The sequence below is a fragment of the Procambarus clarkii genome, chromosome 80 (assembly GCF_040958095.1).
Source record: "Procambarus clarkii isolate CNS0578487 chromosome 80, FALCON_Pclarkii_2.0, whole genome shotgun sequence".
NCBI lineage: Eukaryota > Metazoa > Arthropoda > Malacostraca > Decapoda > Cambaridae > Procambarus > Procambarus clarkii.
The window spans coordinates 18,318,507-18,339,147 of record NC_091229.1 but is presented as its reverse complement, the minus strand read 5'-3'; the positions used below and the strand labels follow the sequence as shown (position 1 = coordinate 18,339,147).

General features: G+C 36.8%; 1 protein-coding gene and 1 long non-coding RNA gene across 4 annotated transcripts in view; one reads left to right on the top strand and one right to left on the bottom strand.

The window, feature by feature from the left end:
• LOC138357787 (uncharacterized) overlaps positions 1-20,641 on the top strand; it is a 66,808-nt gene that overhangs the window by 41,758 nt on the left and 4,409 nt on the right. The window lies entirely within an intron of this gene.
• LOC123746363 (transmembrane protein 198) overlaps positions 6,461-20,641 on the bottom strand; it is a 51,161-nt gene continuing 36,980 nt past the window's right edge. For both annotated transcript variants that reach the window (XM_045727841.2, XM_045727842.2), the window contains exon 7: positions 6,461-15,881. In XM_045727841.2, the coding sequence (XP_045583797.1) occupies positions 15,678-15,881 (204 nt within the window). In that variant the 3' untranslated portion in view covers positions 6,461-15,677. The remainder of the gene's footprint in view (positions 15,882-20,641) is intronic.

The following is a 20,641-nucleotide window of genomic DNA, read 5'->3' as shown; positions in this document are numbered from 1 at the left end:
ACGCACGCGCGCTAGGGTGGGGTCTAGTAGCTGAGTGGACAGCACGCAGCACTCGTGATTCTGTGGCCCAGGTTCGATTCCCGGACCAGGCAGAAACAAATGGGCAGTTTCTTTCACCCTTAATTGCCCCTGTTATCTAACAGTAAATAGGTACCTGGAAGTTAGACAGCTGTTACGGAGCCCCCCCCCCCCCTGGGGGGAGGGGAGTTAGTAACAGTTGATTGACAGTTGAGAGGCGGGCCGTAAGAGCAGAGCTCAACCCCCGCAAGCACAACTAGGTGAATACACACACACAGGGTGGACATGGTTGGATTATTCAACACGGGTGGGACGCGAACAAGGGGACACAGGTGGAAACTGAGTACCCACATGAGCCACAGAGACGTTAGAAAGAACTTTTTTCAGTGTCAGAGTAGTTAACAGATGGAATGCATTAGGAAGTGATGTGGTGGAGGCTGACTCCATACACAGTTTCAAATGTAGATATGATAGAGTTCGAGAAGCTCAGGAATCTGTACACCAGTTGATTGACAGTTGAGACCAAAGAGCCAGAGCTCAACCCCCGCAAGCACACCTGAGTGAGCATAAACGTCAGCCTAGGAACCGCTACCAGCAATTGTCTCCATGGCAACAAAAGATGGCCCATGTGTGCAGGGAGTGTCACAGACCGTGAAGGTTGCCGGGTAACTTGACCCAACACGAGGGAGGAGAAAGCCCGCAGATCCTCAGACGATAACCTCTTCCCAGTGGTCAATATAACATGTTTCTTTTTTTGATCAAGACAATAATCGACGTCATAAATTCCTTATGCCTGTGGCTGTTAGCGATTATTTCGATAATAATAATAATTTTTAAATTATAATGTGTGTGGATATTTGAAGAGATACGACTATAAAGACCAAAAATTATATATGCGAGTTGGCATTATAAATGAATGGCTACGCGTGTGGTAATATATATATATATATATATATATATATATATATATATATATATATATATATATATATATATATATATATATATATATATATATATATATATATATATATAATGTGTTAGTAGCAGGTTGAAGAGAATCAGACCCTGTTTTAGTGCTTCAGAGGCCAGGTAATATTTTCATATGAACAAGTAAAGGTAATTTTATGACCTCTCATCCACCAAGAAAACTTGACAAATAGATTTGATGTCGGGCGAGCACTTCTTGTTGGAGGTTTTCACTGCCTTTGAATGTTTAGAGGATCCGATGTAAAGTAGTATAGATAAATATGTTGCTAAATTTATATATATTTTTATAGGCTAGCCATTTCAGGTTTTATTGCGTTTAGCTTAATATACTTTTTTTATGCTAAACTGCAGGTTTTTTTATGCTAAACTGCAGGTTTTTTTATGCTAAACTGCAGGTTTTTTTATGCTAAACTGCAGGTTTTTTTATGCTAAACTGCAGGTTTTTTTATGCTAAACTGCAGGTTTTTTTATGCTAAACTGCAGGTTTTTTATGCTAAACTGCAGGTTTTTTATGCTAAACTGCAGGTTTTTTATGCTAAACTGCAGGTTTTTTTATGCTAAACTGCAGGTTTTTTTTATGCTAAACTGCAGGTTTTGTGTAACTCTTATGGTCTTTTTTTGTTTACGTTTGTAATTAAAGTACAGATTGTTAATTACGTAAATTTTGCAAGGCAGCGAGACTCCACTAAAGGTAGTCAAGCAGCCTAGTGCATTTTTGTTTAACATTCAGCTACTCGAAACAAAAAAAAGTTCCAAGCAGCACGGGCTATGGTGAGCCCGTAGTGGACTTACCTTAGTTACCTGGCACAGGAGCGGTGCTGTGTAGAATCTGTTAGTGCGTCTAGACTGCTGGGCGTCAGTTTTATTTTGAGCGGAGAGGAGAGGTACGGGCTAGATACGAGCTGAACATGTATCACCTCGTATCTAGCCCGGCAGAGGGTATAGATGGGAACCCGACGGGGTGGACACTGGACAGGTGGAACCAGACTGAGAACAGGTGTTGTTAGATGGGGTGAACAGATTAGGCTAGAAGGGATGGACAGGTGGAGCCAGACAAGGGAAGGGCAGGTGGTGACCGGACGGGGGGTAGGGTAAGTGAGGCCAGACATAAGACAGGTTTGGTGACTCACTCGCTACTCTCATCACCAACAGGTGTGTAAGAGGGGTGAGGGGAGGGGAATTGGGGAGAGGCAAAATGTCTCTCGCAAGACATATTTTCTTCGGTGTGTTCTGCGAACGTGGCGCTCGTTCCGCTCTCCACCTGAGACAATGGAGAAATCCCGTGTAGGGGACAGGAATCCTGTACATTTACTTAGGCTTATTGAGGTCACCCTCGCCCTAGACCAACTACTGACCTTCCCTAGGATGCAACCCACACCAATGATCAAACTCGTGGAAACCTGTTTACTACTAGGTGAACAGAGGAATCAGGTGACAGGAAACGTGCCAACCCATTTCTGTTCCAGATTCTCGATTGAGAGTTAAGGATGTAGACCACTATACTATGGACTCCATATTTGTCATGGCCCATTATGGAATAATTTTATTCCTATTCAAACTAAACCAGCCTTTTTGAGAAAGCCACCAATTCAAATGGTGTCATTGCCACCCATAGCAATTTATCATTGGGGGTTAAGAGAGTACATAGCAATGTACCTTCTTGTATATAAATAATGCGCGTACTAGTACTTTACTTTAGTACTGTGCGTACTAGTACTTTACTTTAGTACTGCGAGTACTAGTGGCTTTACAAGATTGTAAATACTGTACTATTCAATGTATTCTCACAAACCCAATGTACCTTCTTGTATATATATAAATAAATAAATAAATGCGATTCACATTTATTCCATAAGTATATATATATATATATATATATATATATATATATATATATATATATATATATATATATATATATATATATATATATATATATATATATAGGTATATATATACCTATGTATATATAGGTATTCCATAGGTATATATATATATATACATTCCATATTCCATGGCCCTTTTACCTGATTTACCCAAGGGCGACAAACCATGGTGGCCTCGACGAGAACAGGAAGCCGGCTGCTTGTCGAAGGTCTCCCCCCCCCCCACTGTTTGCCTTGATCTTTTCTAGGTATATTTTAAAACTCCACACAGTTTGGGCAGTTACGGCTTCGGCGGGTAGGCGGTTCCGTGGGTTAATAACCCTGTGGTGAAAAAGCATCTGTTCTCAGTCCTACATTGTGGCTTGTTGAGTTTGAAACCGTTACTCCTTGTTTGTGTTACATCTGACCTGAAAAAATATCCGGATCAATATCCTCTTAACTTGTTCAGTACTGTATTTTAAATGTTTCACCGAGATCCGCCCTGTCATGCCTGGTTTGCGATGTTGTTAGCCCTGTGGCCTTCAAGCGTTCCTGATACGAGGCATGACTTTTGTTGCCCGGTGTTGCACCTTCTCCAGAGCAGCTATTTCCTGGAAATGAGGTCTCCATGCTTGGATACAGTAGGCCAAATGGGCGCACTCCAGAGATTTATGCAATTGAACCATTACCTTAATTTCCTTATACTGTAGTCAAAAGAACGCTTGATTAAGCCATTATGATGATGAGATAATGGAGCGTGTGGTCGCTTACTCGCTTACTGGTTGCTTAAGTAAATGGCTTACTCGCTACAACCCCAAGAATTTGGCTAGATTTTCTGACTGCTGCATCAACCTGTTGTCCAACTTCTAAGAAGTGATGGATTTTGACTCCATGGTCCTTTTATTCATCAAACTGTTATTAATTTGCTAGTCGTGGCATGGGTTGTTATGCCCTATATGCAAGATCTTATATTTATCAATATTAAAAAGCATTTGCCAGTCTTCTGACCATTTGTGAAGTTCATTAAGATCTCTTTGTAAGACTTCAATATCATTATCATTTCCCACTTTAACATAAATCTTTGTGTCGTCTGCAAATCTGATGTAGTTTGTAATATTCTCTCTCATTGGTCATTGATGTATGTGACACAAAGGGCAGGTTACAAAATGGATCCTTGTGGCACCCCTCTTATCACATTTCTCCTTTCATATTCGTTTCCATTTAGCACGACCCTTTTTCTTTCCTTCAGCCATTGTTTTATCCATTCCAATATTTTATCATTTATTCCATGGGCCTGTAATTTCTCTTGCCAGTCTTCCATTTGGTACCTTATCAAACCGGTGCCTTTTGAAGGAACGACTGTCACAGATGGCTTATTGACAGACACTTTGGGTCCTATTGAAATCGGGTCAATGTTGCACGAGCTGTGTGTTGGAGTGGGTCAATTTGTTATATGAACTAATCATTCAATGCATTTATACATCTGTCAAACACCATGAAATATCTGACGACGAGTATGGAATGTTATGGCACTCTTAGGTAAAAATTCACTTTAAATGTGTGTGAATTAACCTCAACTATAAATGTACAAAACAGACTTCTATAAATAGTTATTGGTTGATTTACTGTTAGCTTGGCAAGGACTTCAACTTCATTTTCTTGAGCCGTTGTGAGAGCGCGCTTCACTCTAAACTCCTTTACTAAGCACACATATATTTACCTGAGGACTTTTCATTTTCAAGACGCTAGTGCTCTCAAGAGTGGAATACTTTTTTTTAATATACTTACAAGAATTCTTACACTTGTAAAGCCACTAGTGTAAGGAACCTGTGTAAGGAATCATTCAAAACCTTGTATGCCACATATGTAAGACCAATCCTAGAGTATGTGGCCCCAGCATGGAGCCCATACCTTGTCAAGAACAAGACTAAGCTGGAAAAAGTTCAGAGGTATGCCACTAGGCTAGTCCCAGAACCAAGAGGCACGAGTTACAAGGAAAGGCTGCATGAAATGCACCTCACATCGCTAGAGGACAGGAGAACTTGGGGAGACATGATCACTACCTACAAAATTCTAACAGGAATCGACAGGGGTAGATAAAGATAAATTGTTTAACATGGGGGGGGGTAATAAGAACAAGGGACACAAGTGGAAACTAAGTACTCAAATGAGCCATAAGAAACTTTAAAAAGGACATTTTCAGCATCGGTAGTGAACAGATGGAATGCACTAGGAAGTGATGTGGTGGAGGCTGACTCCATACACAGTTTCAAATGTAGATATGATAGAGCCCAGTAGGCTTAGGAATCTGTGCCTCAGTTGATTTACAGTTGAGAGGCGGGACCAAAGAATCAGAGCTGAACCCCCGCAAGCACAACTAGGTGAGTACTAGCATGCAGTATTAGGTTCTTAATCCTAATTTTTCCCCAGAATAAGATTCGCCAAATTGTTTAACAACCAGGTACCCATTCACTGCTGGGTGAAGAGAAACGACAGTTAAGGATTGAAACCCAATCAATCCTCCTCGGCCAGGATATGAACCCAGGCCAAAGCGATCACAAAGTGCCGGGTGAGTGTCTTACCACTGCACCACGGAGACTGCTGTTGCACAATGACAGTCCCTTTCAAAGATGGAGAAAGTGCTAACTTGGAGAGCATGCAGTGATCCTTTGCTGCTAGTATCCACTCGGTAAAACATCTAAACTGTTGGGACTGACTAAAATGCCTAAATCTGTGTTCCCCTGGGCACAGGCAGGAGAGATACATAATAATTTACACATGGAAAATATTAGAGGGGCTGGTCCTAAACCTGCACACAGAGATTACACCACATGAGATCAGAAGGCATGGCAGGATGTGCAGAATACCCCCGATGAAAAGCAGAGGTGCAGTTGGCAGTCCCCCATGGCATACTAGTAAAGCACTCGCTCAGCGACTCACGAGCGCTTTGGCCTGGGTTTGTATCCTAGCCGGGGAGGATTGCTCTGGCTGTAGCCTCTGTTTACCCAACAGTGAATGGGTACCTGGTTGTTAAACAATTTAGCGGGGTCGTATTCCGGGACACATGAACACATAGAATTAATAAGGACTTGTCCAAAATGATACACGTGCTAGTGGCTGTACAAGAATGTAAGAACTCTTGTATGTGTATATATGTATGCATGTATATGTGTAATCTCTCTTTACTTACCCCCATCGTAAGGTAAGGTAAATATGAGGGGAAAACATTAAACCAGTATAACTAAATAGCACTTGAAAGGAGGATAAGGACAAGGAGCATGGATATCAGGACGGAAAGAAAAAATAATGCCCAACCACTTGGATTGCCGAAGATCGAATGCTGGCCTGTAAAGAGGAAAGATATCCCTGTACCAACCATTCCATGGAAATGCTTCCAAGAATCGCTAATGAAAGTAAAACTTGAGCAAAATTCATCTTTGTGAGCTTTTTTCTTGCATCATTAGCCTCAATATACCATGAATTGGCTCTCTTCAAAGACATTATATATTTAAAAACAGATCACGTGTTTTCTTGTCAATTCAAATACAGCTGCATAGTTTGCAATGAGGTAATTAAAATAAATGCACTGAAAACATTGTTATTATTTAAAGAGCACATGATGCAGTACAGTACAAATACCTGCTTCTGAAGAATTGCACGTATCAGCTTGTAAGAAATGATTACATAATGTACATACACTTCTCGAGTTATACAAAACTGTGTTCCCTTATATAAACGTCTCACTCATACCTAGTGACATCAGAAGAGCAGTCTGAGTGATGGCTAATATTTACAGTGACATAACAGCATCATGAGAAAGACAGAAGATTCAGAAGGTATTGTAAAATCAGAGGCTATATTCGGCATTTAAAAAGGCAAAATTCTCCATATCCTACAAGTTCTTATGTACTGGTTTGGAAACAGGATTGTTGATTTATGGAACAAATTATCGGGCAACATAATAGGCATGCAATTGCTAGATTGCTTCAAGCGTAGGTCAGACATACATATGAACAAGTCTGAGTGGATATAAATAGAAGCTGCTCATATAGGCCAATAGACCTTCAGCAGTTTCCATTATTCTTGTGTTCTTACAACTGGCTTGTAAGAACATTATACAAAAAGTTGTCATCCACATTAAATACAATAGCCATATCAAACTTTACAAACACCCACTGTATAATATTTTAACTGGAGGCAGCAGGCACAAGATGTATTTGTGCATCACATGAAAAATTATCCCTAAAGGAAGATGATACCAGGATCAAGGAATGCCAAAAGCCTCGTCTATCTTTTTCACAATATATTTATCAAAATGGTGAGGTGGAAAAAATTTCACTTCATAAAAACTGTCACAATAGCATTCAAGGTAAACATATTATTTGGACTACAGATCATTTCATATCTACTTGTGAAGCAGATCCTCTCATACCTAATTTACAAAATAAATCATTTCAAGCATTCAGAGGTTGACTTTGAGCCTTAAAGAATTTATAGCAATGGAGACACTTCCTGCATTTTGATAATCATTTCAGATTAAGAGTTTCTGGCAGGCACAGGACGTCACTTCAAAATGAGAGATAAGGTTAACTTTTGAGTGGGGAGAAGGGGGGGGCCAAAGATGTGAAGTATTATGATCTATCTTTGTATGTTGCTAACATCATTGTAATTTCTCCTGACAAGTGGAAAACACACAAAATTTTGATTTAAAACCAATTTCATTTGGTAAGAAACTGCTGCTTCCATTTTAGATAAAAGGTACCTGCAAATATAATGAATATATATATATACAGTATACTGAATATAAAATTCTATTTTATATATAGATATATAATAGAATTTTTTTTTAACTGAACTGAAATTTTTGTTAATACTGTATAGACCAAATTTTTTGGAAATGCATATATAGTATGGTGTAAAAAAAAAATGACTAAATAATTAAAACAATCATTGTAAATACATTGCACTATTTGAATATTCACAGAATTCTAACATATTAATGCTAAGCAGTAAACTTACTTACCATACCGCTGATAAGAAGTATTGCCTGAAGTGAATTACTGTATTATAGACAATGCTAAAGAAACACACAACTCTTAACTCAAACAAAACATCCCCATAATATCCCCCCCACACACACACAACATAACCATAAAGTTTTTTAAATATGGTTACATTGTTACAAATATTGTAACAAAGTAAAGGTAATAAAAATAATGTGGTTACATTTTATGTGCTGGGATAGAGACCAAAATTAGTTCAGAATCCAAGTTCAGAAGACTGTTCTCTCACTCGTAAACCTTACCCTCTTTGTACGCTTCCAGAACATTTACTGCTCCAGGAGGACACAAAACATAAACAAATGATGCTCAAGTTTCAATAGTACTACTTGGATATTTTGTTCAGTATATGTGAATAAGTTCAGTACCAGGTTTACATATAAATTTCTACGTCGCATCACTGGAAATCATTGGGATATGTTTATATTAATTAAAAAAGCACCAAATAACAATCTTATTTTCAACAACATTTCTTAGTAACAGAAGCACATAAATCTTTAAAAAAAACTGATTGGTCTTGGCTCATGCAAGGAGAGAGGACTGATCTTTGGTTTTGCTTGAAGCAGTCATTAAATACAAAGTGAACCGTTAACTATACAACAAATGCACTGTGTGTGCATTTGTTGCGAAACTCATGGCAGTGGTATAAATACTAACAAAAGTTCTTGTATTATCATGGCTGTAACACAATTATAATCTAATCACGTACTTACACTCACCTCTGCTACAGTAAGAATACAAAAGTTCATGATATTTTTGAGCTTAATTATAGTCCAATATGGATATAAAAAGACTAGTACTATGTGGGTTTTCCATTTCAAGGACGAAGCAGGGATGTATATCCATGGTTCATTGTGAGCATTATATTTTGTTTTGTCAAAGAGTAACACTATTAAATTAAAACTTAGCTAGGCAAGTGTGTTTGGCTTATGAAAATGACATGAAAGTATGCATCTCCAAAAGAATGTTTTGAGAAATTAAAGCACATAAAGAAGATTTATGATTTTTGCTCAATGTGAGTTTATGAATTGGGAAATGACTGGAAGAAAGCAATTCATAAAAATTACTGTAAATATATAGTTATGAAAAGTCGAGAAGAAAAAAATAGGAAAACAAGATTGTTAGAAAGGTGCCTGAAAATGCAGCATGAAGACAAGAGGCAAGGACAGTCAAAATACTGTATTAAAAGATAACCACTGGAGAATATTCAACTGGTGAAGAAATTAGATGTGGTCAGGGTAGTTGAAAGTCTGAGGAGTAGAATTGATGAAAGAAATACAGATGTGAACACAGTTGTAAGTTCAGTAGAACTTTGGATTTTATTGCCTTTAAGCTCTTCGTGGTCTAGTGGGTAATGCATGCATCTGGGGGGACCCGGGACACATGTTCAATTCCATCGCAATACTCCAAAAGAGTTTCTCAGATATATCATACTATTATGATTTCATTGTGCATGAACGTGATTAATTTTGTGGGTGGGAAGTGCAAGGCAGAATAACTAATGCCATACAGTGAAGAGACAAGTACTTCAGTACTGAAGATATGCAAGTAACCTGCAAATATTGTAGTGTATATAACATTTATAGACTTTAACCTTTGTACTGCTCAACTATTTCAGAGTGCTACATCATGGTGTACATTAGTAGTAGTGTAGTTAACAAATCAAATTGGAAAAATTGTCTGACAATTTGCACAAATGATACAAATAAATGGATTATATCAAGCCATGTATGCACATAATGCAGTTTTCTATGTTGTTTGATAGAAAGTTGTATTGATGTGTAAGAAGGAAGTGAAGTGGACAAAAGTAAAGAAGATATGGTTTGGAAAATAGAGAAGGAAGTGGGGAGGAAGGAAATAACAGGAATGGAGAAGTGCTAGAAGTTGATCAACTTAAATAGCAGTACTTGAGGCTGAGAGATTTATAAGAGAAGAAAATATGCAAGCAAAGTTTAGAGTGAGCCATGGAAAGAAAGTAGATTTGTGCATTGAGAGTCTGATTTAGGAACAAAACAAAAAAATATACAAAAATATAAAATAATGTGGCTAGAATGTTGAAGTAGCAGTGCCTACCCTTATATACAGTGTGAGGCAACTCACATGTTTTCTTCGATGGAGGGGAAAGTGTTTTAGTTCAGTTAAGTCTGAGGGGGCCCTCAAGGTAGAGCCTCGTTCCAGCTGACCTCATTGTAATCAAACGCAATTCTTACCATAGGTCTACCCAATATTGGTGTGGCACAAGCATAAACAACTAAGAGATAGAACACCAGCAGAGAATAAAAAATCATGGAAAGATGTGGTGTACAGAATCAAATATGTGAAGTTTTGGTCATGTTCAAAGACAGGATAATAGTGGTAAAGTGTATCAGAATGAATTTGCAGGTAGGAGAAGGATTAGAAGTAGAAGGTCAAGTGGGTGATAGGAAAATTAATGTGTGCGCGTGAGGAAGTGGGATCGAATGTAAATAGTGCACCTGAAGTGGTATCAAACAAGTCAAGGTTGCAGCAGTTTAATAGTAAACATTTGCCATATTAGTGACAACTTACTGGGAGTTCTTTACACCTAATCTTACAAAGCAGTGAAGTATTGCTGTGGATGGTTTGCTGGAGTGTGGTGGTGCTCAATCTCTGCGGTGAGATTTAACATGGCAGATAAAATGAATGGATAGGTGTCTTTTTGTATATTTTAATTTCTTCTTTTCCTATACTGTACTGCTAAACTCTCTCTCCCAAGCAAATGCATCCCACCTCATGAAAGTGGGAAATGGGATATTATTGATAACATCAATTGATAGGTCAGTTTGTATAATAGTTTGATAGGTCTAGTATGTATAAAGTTGCCGATAAAGCATATACGGGTATGAATATCATTTATTCACAAAATTACCAGTCAAGACCATGTAATTTAACATGCCTGTGTCCTTGCAATGAATTAATACCCCAAGTTAGAGCATAACAAGCATATGATTGGTAGACTACTTGCTCAAACTCAGAATCAAAATGTTATCAAGCAAGCAGAATATACCATTAAGTCATCACAAGCCTCATGTGCCATACATGGACCTTACTGCGGACACAAAATAATGCTCGCATTAGCATTTAGATATCACAATATTTTGTGCAGTACAAGAGATGCCAATTCAATGTTTTGGATGGAATAACTAATGAAGGTCATTAGAAAGTAATTTGAAATTTCACTGGCAGATAATAAGTGATCTTAAGTGAACCAGTTTCCCTTGAAATAAATAAATAAAAATTCCATTACCTCATTTCATTTTATAAATGCAAATTGCTTGATCTGGTGAAAGGTATATTTATATACCTTGACATTGAACATAAAAAAGTTGCACTACAGATATCATGTGCCTTAATCATAATAATTATTATTATACACAGTACTGTGACACTTTTCAAGCTGACAATACTGATTACAAGAATTTCTGAGATGGCAGCATACAGATTAATTCTGAATTAGCATCTCTTCATACAAAGTGAATGCAATACAAGGTGAATGTAGAGAGGAGAGGATTCATGATTTGTATGTAGCGGAAAAGAAAACACACGCTCCTAACGTTATCTGATGAAGGTTATCACACACTTCGTCAAGTCGACACAGGAAAAGTTCAAATCTTCTTTCAGAAGTTTGTAGCAGTCTTAACAAAAAAATGTAGATGAAATTTCATTTCATTACTTTCTTTTTTTAAGGAAAACAGGCTTAGAAGCAAATTGGTTGTAGCTAATATTTTACCATGACACTTCAAAATTCAACACTTTGACACTACAGTACTGTCAAAGAACATTAAATTGCTTGAAATTTTAAATATAACTGACAAATAATGTTTTTCAAATTATAACAGGCTTATCATCTCTATTTCACTAATAGGGAATTAAGCTTTGCTTAACCCTTAAATGGAACAGCTATTTAACTTCTATATTATGTTGCACATGACTAAAAAATAGTCAAAAAATCAAACATGGGGGAAAAAAAGAATTGCAAATGGCAATTAGAGCACAGGAAGTAATTGCAGACAGCAGTTGGCCCAGTGTAAGGGTTACAAAATATTACAGAATTATTTTACAGAATTACAGCTATCCAAACTTAACATGAGGCAATACACTTTCAGCAAGTTTTGTTTATTTTTTTTATATTTTTTATATATATTGAAAATAAACATGATATTAGCAGCATTCACATCAATGTACATATACAATGTATGATCACTACAATGACCAACTACCCAATGGGGTCTGAAGATTCCTGCCCTAATTACTACAATCCTTAGGATTAACATCGCACATCCTGGTGACCAACATAAGTGGGGGAGGGGAAGAGGGGAGGGGTGGAGAGCTCGGCAAGACAGCAGTACTTGGCTGTCAAGACATTGAGTTGCCTGATCAAAACATATTACTGTACTAAGATTTCCTGTATGTATACAAAAGTAGGAATATGTCTTAAATTATATACAAGAAGATCAACTCATTATTTTTAAAATTAAAACCACATTTTAATCATGATATAACACAAGATGAAATTGACTAACAATTATAATCTGTAGTTGAGACACAACATACACGAAATGAACCTAGGTTACAGGCAGTGATAGATGGCTAGTATTATCATAAATAAGTGAAGACTTGCAAAAAAGTAACATCTGGAAATGCAATCTCTAAAATATACATAAATGGATACAGTTGTACAAAAATGAAAACTATGTAATAAAAATGACTATAACATATTCCCAGTACTGGTGTACCTGCTTGGAAAGGAGGACATTGTCAGGATCCTCCTCCTGTTGAATAACATTATTGATGAGAAAATATTGAAGCTGTATCACTGGACTAGGATTCAGCAAGCATTTATGCAAGCACTTAAAAAACCTCCATATCTTTCCTTTGCCCCTGCATGGGGGGGGAGGGGAAGTTCTGAATTTTTTGTTTTTCTTTTGACATTGTTAATTAGCTTCCAGGAAGCTCAAAAATCCAAAAATATGGTCTGGAGAAGTTGAAATGTTTTCAGTAGAAATGACTTGGTGAGCCACATGGTATAACTTTAATTTATTTGCATTGTTTCTCACTTTATTTAGTTTTTTGTTCTAACAAGTTGTATTGATGTATTAAAGGTGGGAATTCATTAGGTATAACTCAAAAAATATATGTAGCATACAATATAATATCACACATTTTGCATGAAATATATACATGGTCACTTGTTTGCTGTTATTAAAAAGTTCAGCGGCTCCTAGTATGGCCGTCCCCACATTTCACACACTGGATGGTGATGTTGCCAGAAATTATTATTTTTTTTTTTTACCAAGGCCCCTAGAAGGATGGTGAGGGACTCAGGTTTATTATATATTTTTTTTTTTTCAAAATGGGGATGGTTATTTGGGGCTTAAGGGGCTTACACATTTTTTTTTTTTTTTTTTGTGATATATACAAGAGTTGTTACATTCTTGTACAGCCACTAGTACGCGTAGCGTTTCGGGCAGGTCCCTGGAATACGATCCCCTGCCGCGAAGAATCGTTTTTTCATCCAAGTACACATTTTACTGTTGCGTTAAACAGAGGCTACAGTTAAGGAATTGCGCCCAGTAAATCCTCCCCGACCAGGATACGAACCCATGACATAGCGCTCGCGGAACGCCAGGCGAGTGTCTTACCACTACACCACGTATGCACCCTGTGCATGCATGGGAATTTGATATTTTATGATAGGCCTAAAAATAACCCCTAGTTGTGATGTGTAGTGCAATTACTTACTTGTTGAGGACAGGAAGCATGTGTGTACTGTGTATATATACAGTATACACTTTTACACTTTAAGACTTTTATCAAGGTTCCTCACACAAACTGCTGACCTTCCCCAGGGTGCAACCCCACAACAGTTGCTTAACTCCCCAGTACCTATTTTAGTGCTAGATAAAAGGTAACATGCTCAACCATTTCTGCCCCACCTGGTCATTGATCTCGGGATCCCCAATTGAGAGTCGAAAAAGAGGCTAACTACTAAAAGATGTACAGGTTTTGAAAAGTTTTTGTGTAAATACTTGGTGAATCCTGGCCCTGGCATCCTCGGGCATATTCCCTACTGATTAGACCATGATGGGCTTAACACCTTCTTGACCAGTTACTTTTAGGCCCATCATAGTCCAATCGGTTCACCGTTTACCTAAGGATTTTAGGCACGATAGTTTATCCCATTGTACGGCTTCAATATTTTCTCGCAGCTGTATCATGTTCTGGTGAACTCACTGTGCAACATAATATTAATTGAAACAGGCATGCTTGGAAGAAAATATACTGATAGCTTAAAGCCTTGAGTAATGCCTGCTGTTATGATGTGGCAAAGTAAAGTCTTTTACAATGCAATCAACAACTCCTGTTACATATTACAGAAAGACATGTGGCATAATTGTGCTGTGCAATTATATTCTCCCTGCTATTTGAGCCTCTGGAATCAGCACTGATAACAACTTTGAGCTAGTTCCTGTTTAAGGTCAAGTAACTTAAGTCATATTTTGTGGAAGAGATGGACACGGGTCTAATTCCACAAATGAAAACAATGTTTATGGAGTTTGAAATATTCAGCTTGTAATTCTTGACATTTCTATTTGACTTTTTTACTATATCATGCACTGAGTGACTACTGCAGTCAAGCACTGATGATTGACTATGAGAATTTCACCCAATGAACAATACAGTATTTACTAAAACCCCAATGAAGATAAATATTTTACAGTATTGTAGATTGTTGAAAATATATTCAATACTGTACTTAGTCAGAACTTTAAATTAGATATTAACAAACCCTGCAAATATTGATATACCATATGCCAACTCAAAATTACAAGACTAGTTGCAATGAAACTTAATGGAAAAAATATAAAAAGACAACACATGACCACTGTTCTGAAAACTTCAAATCCTCCATATTGGAGAACTTGTCCAGGAATCATCAAGAATTGGTGACCACTTACAAAAATGGTACATCATTCCTCGATCATGGCAGTGTTGTTTACATTTATTAAACTGTTTTATGAATATCTGAAGCTCTATGAGAGTGTCCATAATTCCAAATTACAAAATCTTAGGTTTTGAATTTTCAGAGCTTCTAAATAGTTCAACGAATACAGACTAAGCCGTAATGACTGAGGAAGATGTACAGATTTCGTCGATGGACACACAAGTGATTGATGAATACTGGCCAGTGAAATAATGGTCATAGCCTCATTCATTCCAGATCAACTAGTATCTATGTTGAAAAACTTTAAGCTATATACTAAAGTCCCACAACAAGAGGTACATATATGTTGCCTGCAAACTACAGCCAAGCCCTGCTCCTGCAGGCAGGTGAAGACAAAACTGCTCTGGAAACTGGATTGCTTACACACACACACACACACACCACGCATGCGCGCGTGCGCGCGCACACACACACACACACACACACACACACACACACACACACACACACACACACACACACACACACACACACACACACACACTTGCTATATAGTATCACAATTAAAGTTCAGGATTATACAATTGTTTATTAGTATTTTCACTGAACAGATATACATGCTTTAATGTATGTAGAAAGTTTCACGGCTTACATTCTGTACATGTAGTGAGGAACATTTGTCACTAAATCTTGACTAAAATCTTGGATTTTAGTTACTGTATATTATTGACTGGAAGTCTCTTTGTCTTAATTTTATAATGCATATTTTCAAGTCATGGGCTAATGCATAGTGACCCGCGTGAATCTTGGGGGCTCGGGTGGGGTGGGAGGTGGCTGTGAGCCTCCCGTTTCGTCCTCACTTTCAGTAAGTGGAGCCAACTGTGAGTGTTCTGGGGGTAGCATGGTGGTGTGAGTAGAATCTGATTGGAGTGTTCCATTGTCACCAGTTGGGTAGGCCTTGCGCTGAAGACTTTGAATATACTCCTGTAGAATAAGGCACAAATACATGTGATAATACATATATATATTCATATACAGCATGTTTTAACATACAGTATTCTGTATATTTTTATTTATCTTAAATTTGGAAAGCTTCCTTTGACGCGATGATCAGTTCAAAAATCAAAACGGCAAACTAATAAACTTGCAACAAAGTTTTTGCTTTTAAATGGTAAGATAAAACAACTAAACTTGTGTTAAACTGACAAAGTAAATTGAAGAAGAGATGCACATGTATTAAAACACAAATACAATTGCATGCTAATTCACTTATCAATTAGCAATTTTTACTGTGCATTTTTTATAGAAATGTTACCTATTATGATTTATTTTCCTAAAAGCATCATTACAGGATATCGGTAATTAGCTAAACTAAATTGAACATACAAAACTAATAAATGCTAATATGCATAACTACTGTAAAATACCTTACTCTAACATAGTGTAGCTACCAACTACCACACTAGCAAAAAATGTTTCACAGCAAGGTTAAAGCAAAGAAAATTTAAGAGCATTATCTTACCTTGATTATATATTCATTTAATATGGTCATTGATATCCTGAATATTTAACCCCTAAACTGCACATCTATATAAAAGTATGACAACAATGTGCACATGACTAATAGTAACAAATCAAATGGGAAAAATTACATATGGCAACTGGAGGACAGGAGATAATCGCATATGGCAGTTGGAGCAGTGTAAGGGTTAATGGGTATCTTGCCTTCAGGTTTGTATTAAGCATAAAAAACACTTAACATCAAGAAAGGAAACTTTTAAGGCAAGCTGTAAATTTGTTTACTAATTAATAAAAATAAAATAAAAATGCCAAAAAGGAATTCATTACCAATTATGTGAAAAGCTTATAAAATACTTAAGCTACTAGCATTACAAAAAAGTTTATAACAGAGCATTTAAAGGCTTGGGAATTGGAAGTACAGGAACATTCTGTAACTATCACCAACATAACAGTTAGCTCTTCCATGGAAGTATGTTATTAAACACTGGAGTATGCTTTTTTAATCTATTGAAGCGAATTATCCCGAGGATGGTGTCAAACTAAAGTTTATAGCATAAATTTGGAAGGAAAATCAGCATAACTGCTATAGCTTAATGAATTTTCTCAATGAAAAATTACATTTGTTTTCATTCTAAGCTGCTGAATTTCTTTGCCCCATCCCCAGGCTTTCTCCAAATATTTTAAGCTTATTAGCTTCCAAATTTAAAAAAAGCTAAAATCTAAAATGTGATGACCAGAATATTTAAGTTACAGTTACTTTATAAATTTTGAATTGGCTGCTTAAACAGTAGAGAGGGCCATTTATGCCAATTAAAGAGTAATAATGAGTGAAAATAATAGAAGCAGTTCACAAAAGTATATATTAGTGAAACATTAGCAAGACGGTAGGAAAGCATATTGAGGCTAAATGTTAAAAGAACAATAAGTGATGGGGAAAACAGCAGTTATGAAAGACTGAAGAGGTAAAAAAAAAAAATGCATCTACGGTATAAATAACAAGAAATATAATGTCATTAATGAAACTAAGTTATCCCTCATGTTTCCTCAGACAACGGGTTGATGTAAAAATGAATGCCAACTAATCGCCATTCTGACAACGGAAGATGGCTACGGAGTGACAACATAAATGTTGATAAAGAACAAGAATCCTAGTTTCTTGACGGGAAAATTGGGGTTCATGTAACGTTGATCCAACGCATTAAAAGTTAATTCAGTGTTATTAAATGTTACTTGAGCAAGTTTTGCCCACTGTGAATTCTCACTTCATAAAAAAAATTATATGTATTTCCTTTTGTAATAAAGGAAAGCCTTACTGCAGTACAAGCCTTATGAGGCTTGTACTGCTGTACAAGCCTTATACAGGCAAGTTATTGTTACTGCACCGTCACAATGTACAGTACAGTATTAGCAATTATGTCATTGGCACTTAACCTCAAACTAAAGTAATAATAATAATAATTTATATATATATATATATATATATATATATATATATATATATATATATATATATATATATATAATGTCGTACCTAATAGCCAGAACGCACTTCTCAGCCTACTATGCAAGGCCCGATTTGCCTAATAAGCCAAGTTTTCATGAATTAATTGTTTTTCGACTACCTAACCTACCTAACCTAACCTAACTTTTTCGGCTACCTAACCTAACCTATAAAGATAGGTTAGGTTAGGTTAGGTGGGGTTGGTTAGGTTCGGTCATATATCTACGTTAGTTTTAACTACAATAAAAAAAATTGACCTCATATATAATGAGCTTTATCATTTCATAAGAAAAAAAATTGAGAAATTATATTAATTCAGGAAAACTTGGCTTATTAGGCAAATTGGGCATTGCATAGTACGCTGAGAAGTGCGTTCTGGCTACTAGGTACGACATATATATATATATATATATATATATAACTGAAAACTCACACCCCAGAAGTGACTCGAACCCATACTGCCAGGAGCACTCTGCAACTAGTGTACAGGACACCTTAACGTTAAGGTGTCCTGTACACCACTTGCAGAGTGCTCCTGGCAGTATGGGTTCGAGTCACTTCTGGGGTGTGAGTTTTCAGTTGCATATAATGCCTGGGGACCATTCAGGCTTATTTGCATATTATATATATATTTTATATTATATATATATATATATATATATATATATATATATATATATATATATATATATATATATATATATATATATATATATATATATATATAAAATAAAATAAGAACAACCACAGTGCTATGGAATAATTTCCTTTGATGAGGCTTTTAGCAAAGCAAAAATACTAAAACTATTTTCCTATTTCACTGTAGTGGTTGTTACATATAGCCTATATACAGTAAAGTATACTGTAAATAGCAAATTACAAAAGTAGCTGTATTCATTATGGTCAGAGTACCAAGCAGCTCGGTGTTGCAGCACAATGTTAGATCAAAACTATATTGAGTGTGATGTATCTTATTACCTGTTATTCATTACAGAAAAATAGGTACAGTATGCTTGTGCTGTTCCGTCTATTTGTTATTTTATTTTTATATATATACCAGAGTTCTTGCATTCTTGTAAAGCCACTAGCACCCGTAGATTTTCAGGCAAGTCCTTAATACTAATTTTTTTCTCCGGAATACGGCGCGCCAAATCGTTTAACAACCAGATACTCATTTACTGATGGGCGAACAGAGGCTACAGTTAAGGATTGGCACCTGGTCAATCCTCCCCAGTGAGGCCAAAGCACTGACAAAGTACCGAGTGAGTACTTTACCACTACGCCACAGGGACTGCCATTTATGTTTGGGGAAAAATAGTTCTAAGGAATGTAGTGGGTCTGGTTTCCCTGTGTAAGAGAGACCCTTGTGAAGGGTATAATGCAGTAGCGAGACATAGAAACAGAAGTGTTAAATGTTGAAAAAAGTCTGGAACTTTGACAGTTGAAATCCCAGGCAGTACAATAGGCTGTTCTGCACATGCGCAGAGCATTGTCAGAGCAGGAAGTGTCATCCCCAGAACAGTGTAAACAGCAAAGTAAATACATGTTTAATTTAAAAAGCATATTCAGTGCTTCTGACCCTATAGGAAGCTGTATGGTTGGTCCATTCGTGCCCTAGATATGTGCTATCCACACAATAATGGCAATGTTCAGAAACTGTCAGACTGGTTGAAGCAAATAGAATGGCTCAGGAATTCAAAACTGAAAATTTAACAGTAAGATAATACATTTTAGAATTACAGTATCAGAATGGTTACAGTTATGGTATGGTTGACACATTTTAGTGTCAGCAGAATGCGAAAGTGTAAATTCCTCTTACCAATACTACCAAACCTATACATTACCAGTCCTATTCCCGGGCACGAAAGAAATGGTTGGACACGTTTTCTTTCACCTAATGCCTCTGTTCACCTAGCAGTAAATAGGTACCCAGTATTTAGGCAGCTGTTGTTAGGTTGCATCTTGGAAAGGGTCAGTAGTTTGTTCTTTAGGGGACTTCAATATAAGCCGAAAGTATATATATACAGTATATTTACCTGATTTACCCGAGGGCCACTAACCCTAGTGGCCTCGATAAGGACAAGAAGCTGGTGGCTTGTCAATGGTTCTCCCCATTTGCCTTGATCTTTTCCAGGTAGATTTTAAAACTTAACACAGTTTTGACATTTACGACTTTGGCAGGTAGGCGGTTCCATGAATTTATAACCCTGTGGGTGAAAAAGAATCTCCTGTTCTCAGTCCTCCTGTCTTCAGTCCTCTAGTTCTCCTATATATACAGTCTTTCTGTCCCCAACAAAAATATAATAATCATCATTATCTACAGTATACTGAATAGCCCTTTTCAGTATTGAAATGTATTTGCCAGTCTTCTGATCATTTGTGGCATCCATGTAAATCACTATAAGGCTTCAAAATAATTTTTTGCCTTCCAATTTACCATAGATTTTGCTTATCTGCAAATCTGATGATACTCTATGATTTTTCTCATCTGTTTATGTACTGTGTATTACAAAAAGGATTGCCCCATATCAGGAAAACTTGTCGGACTTCACTAAAGATTCTTTGTCAATTTCATTTAAGGTGACCCTTTGCTTTCTTTGTTTTAACCATTCTGGTATTGTCTTTTATTCCACGTGCTTGCAGTTTCTGTGCCACGTCTTTCACGTGATACTTTATCAAAGCTTTAGAGAGATCTGTGTGCCTATCTACTAAAAGCTCTTTG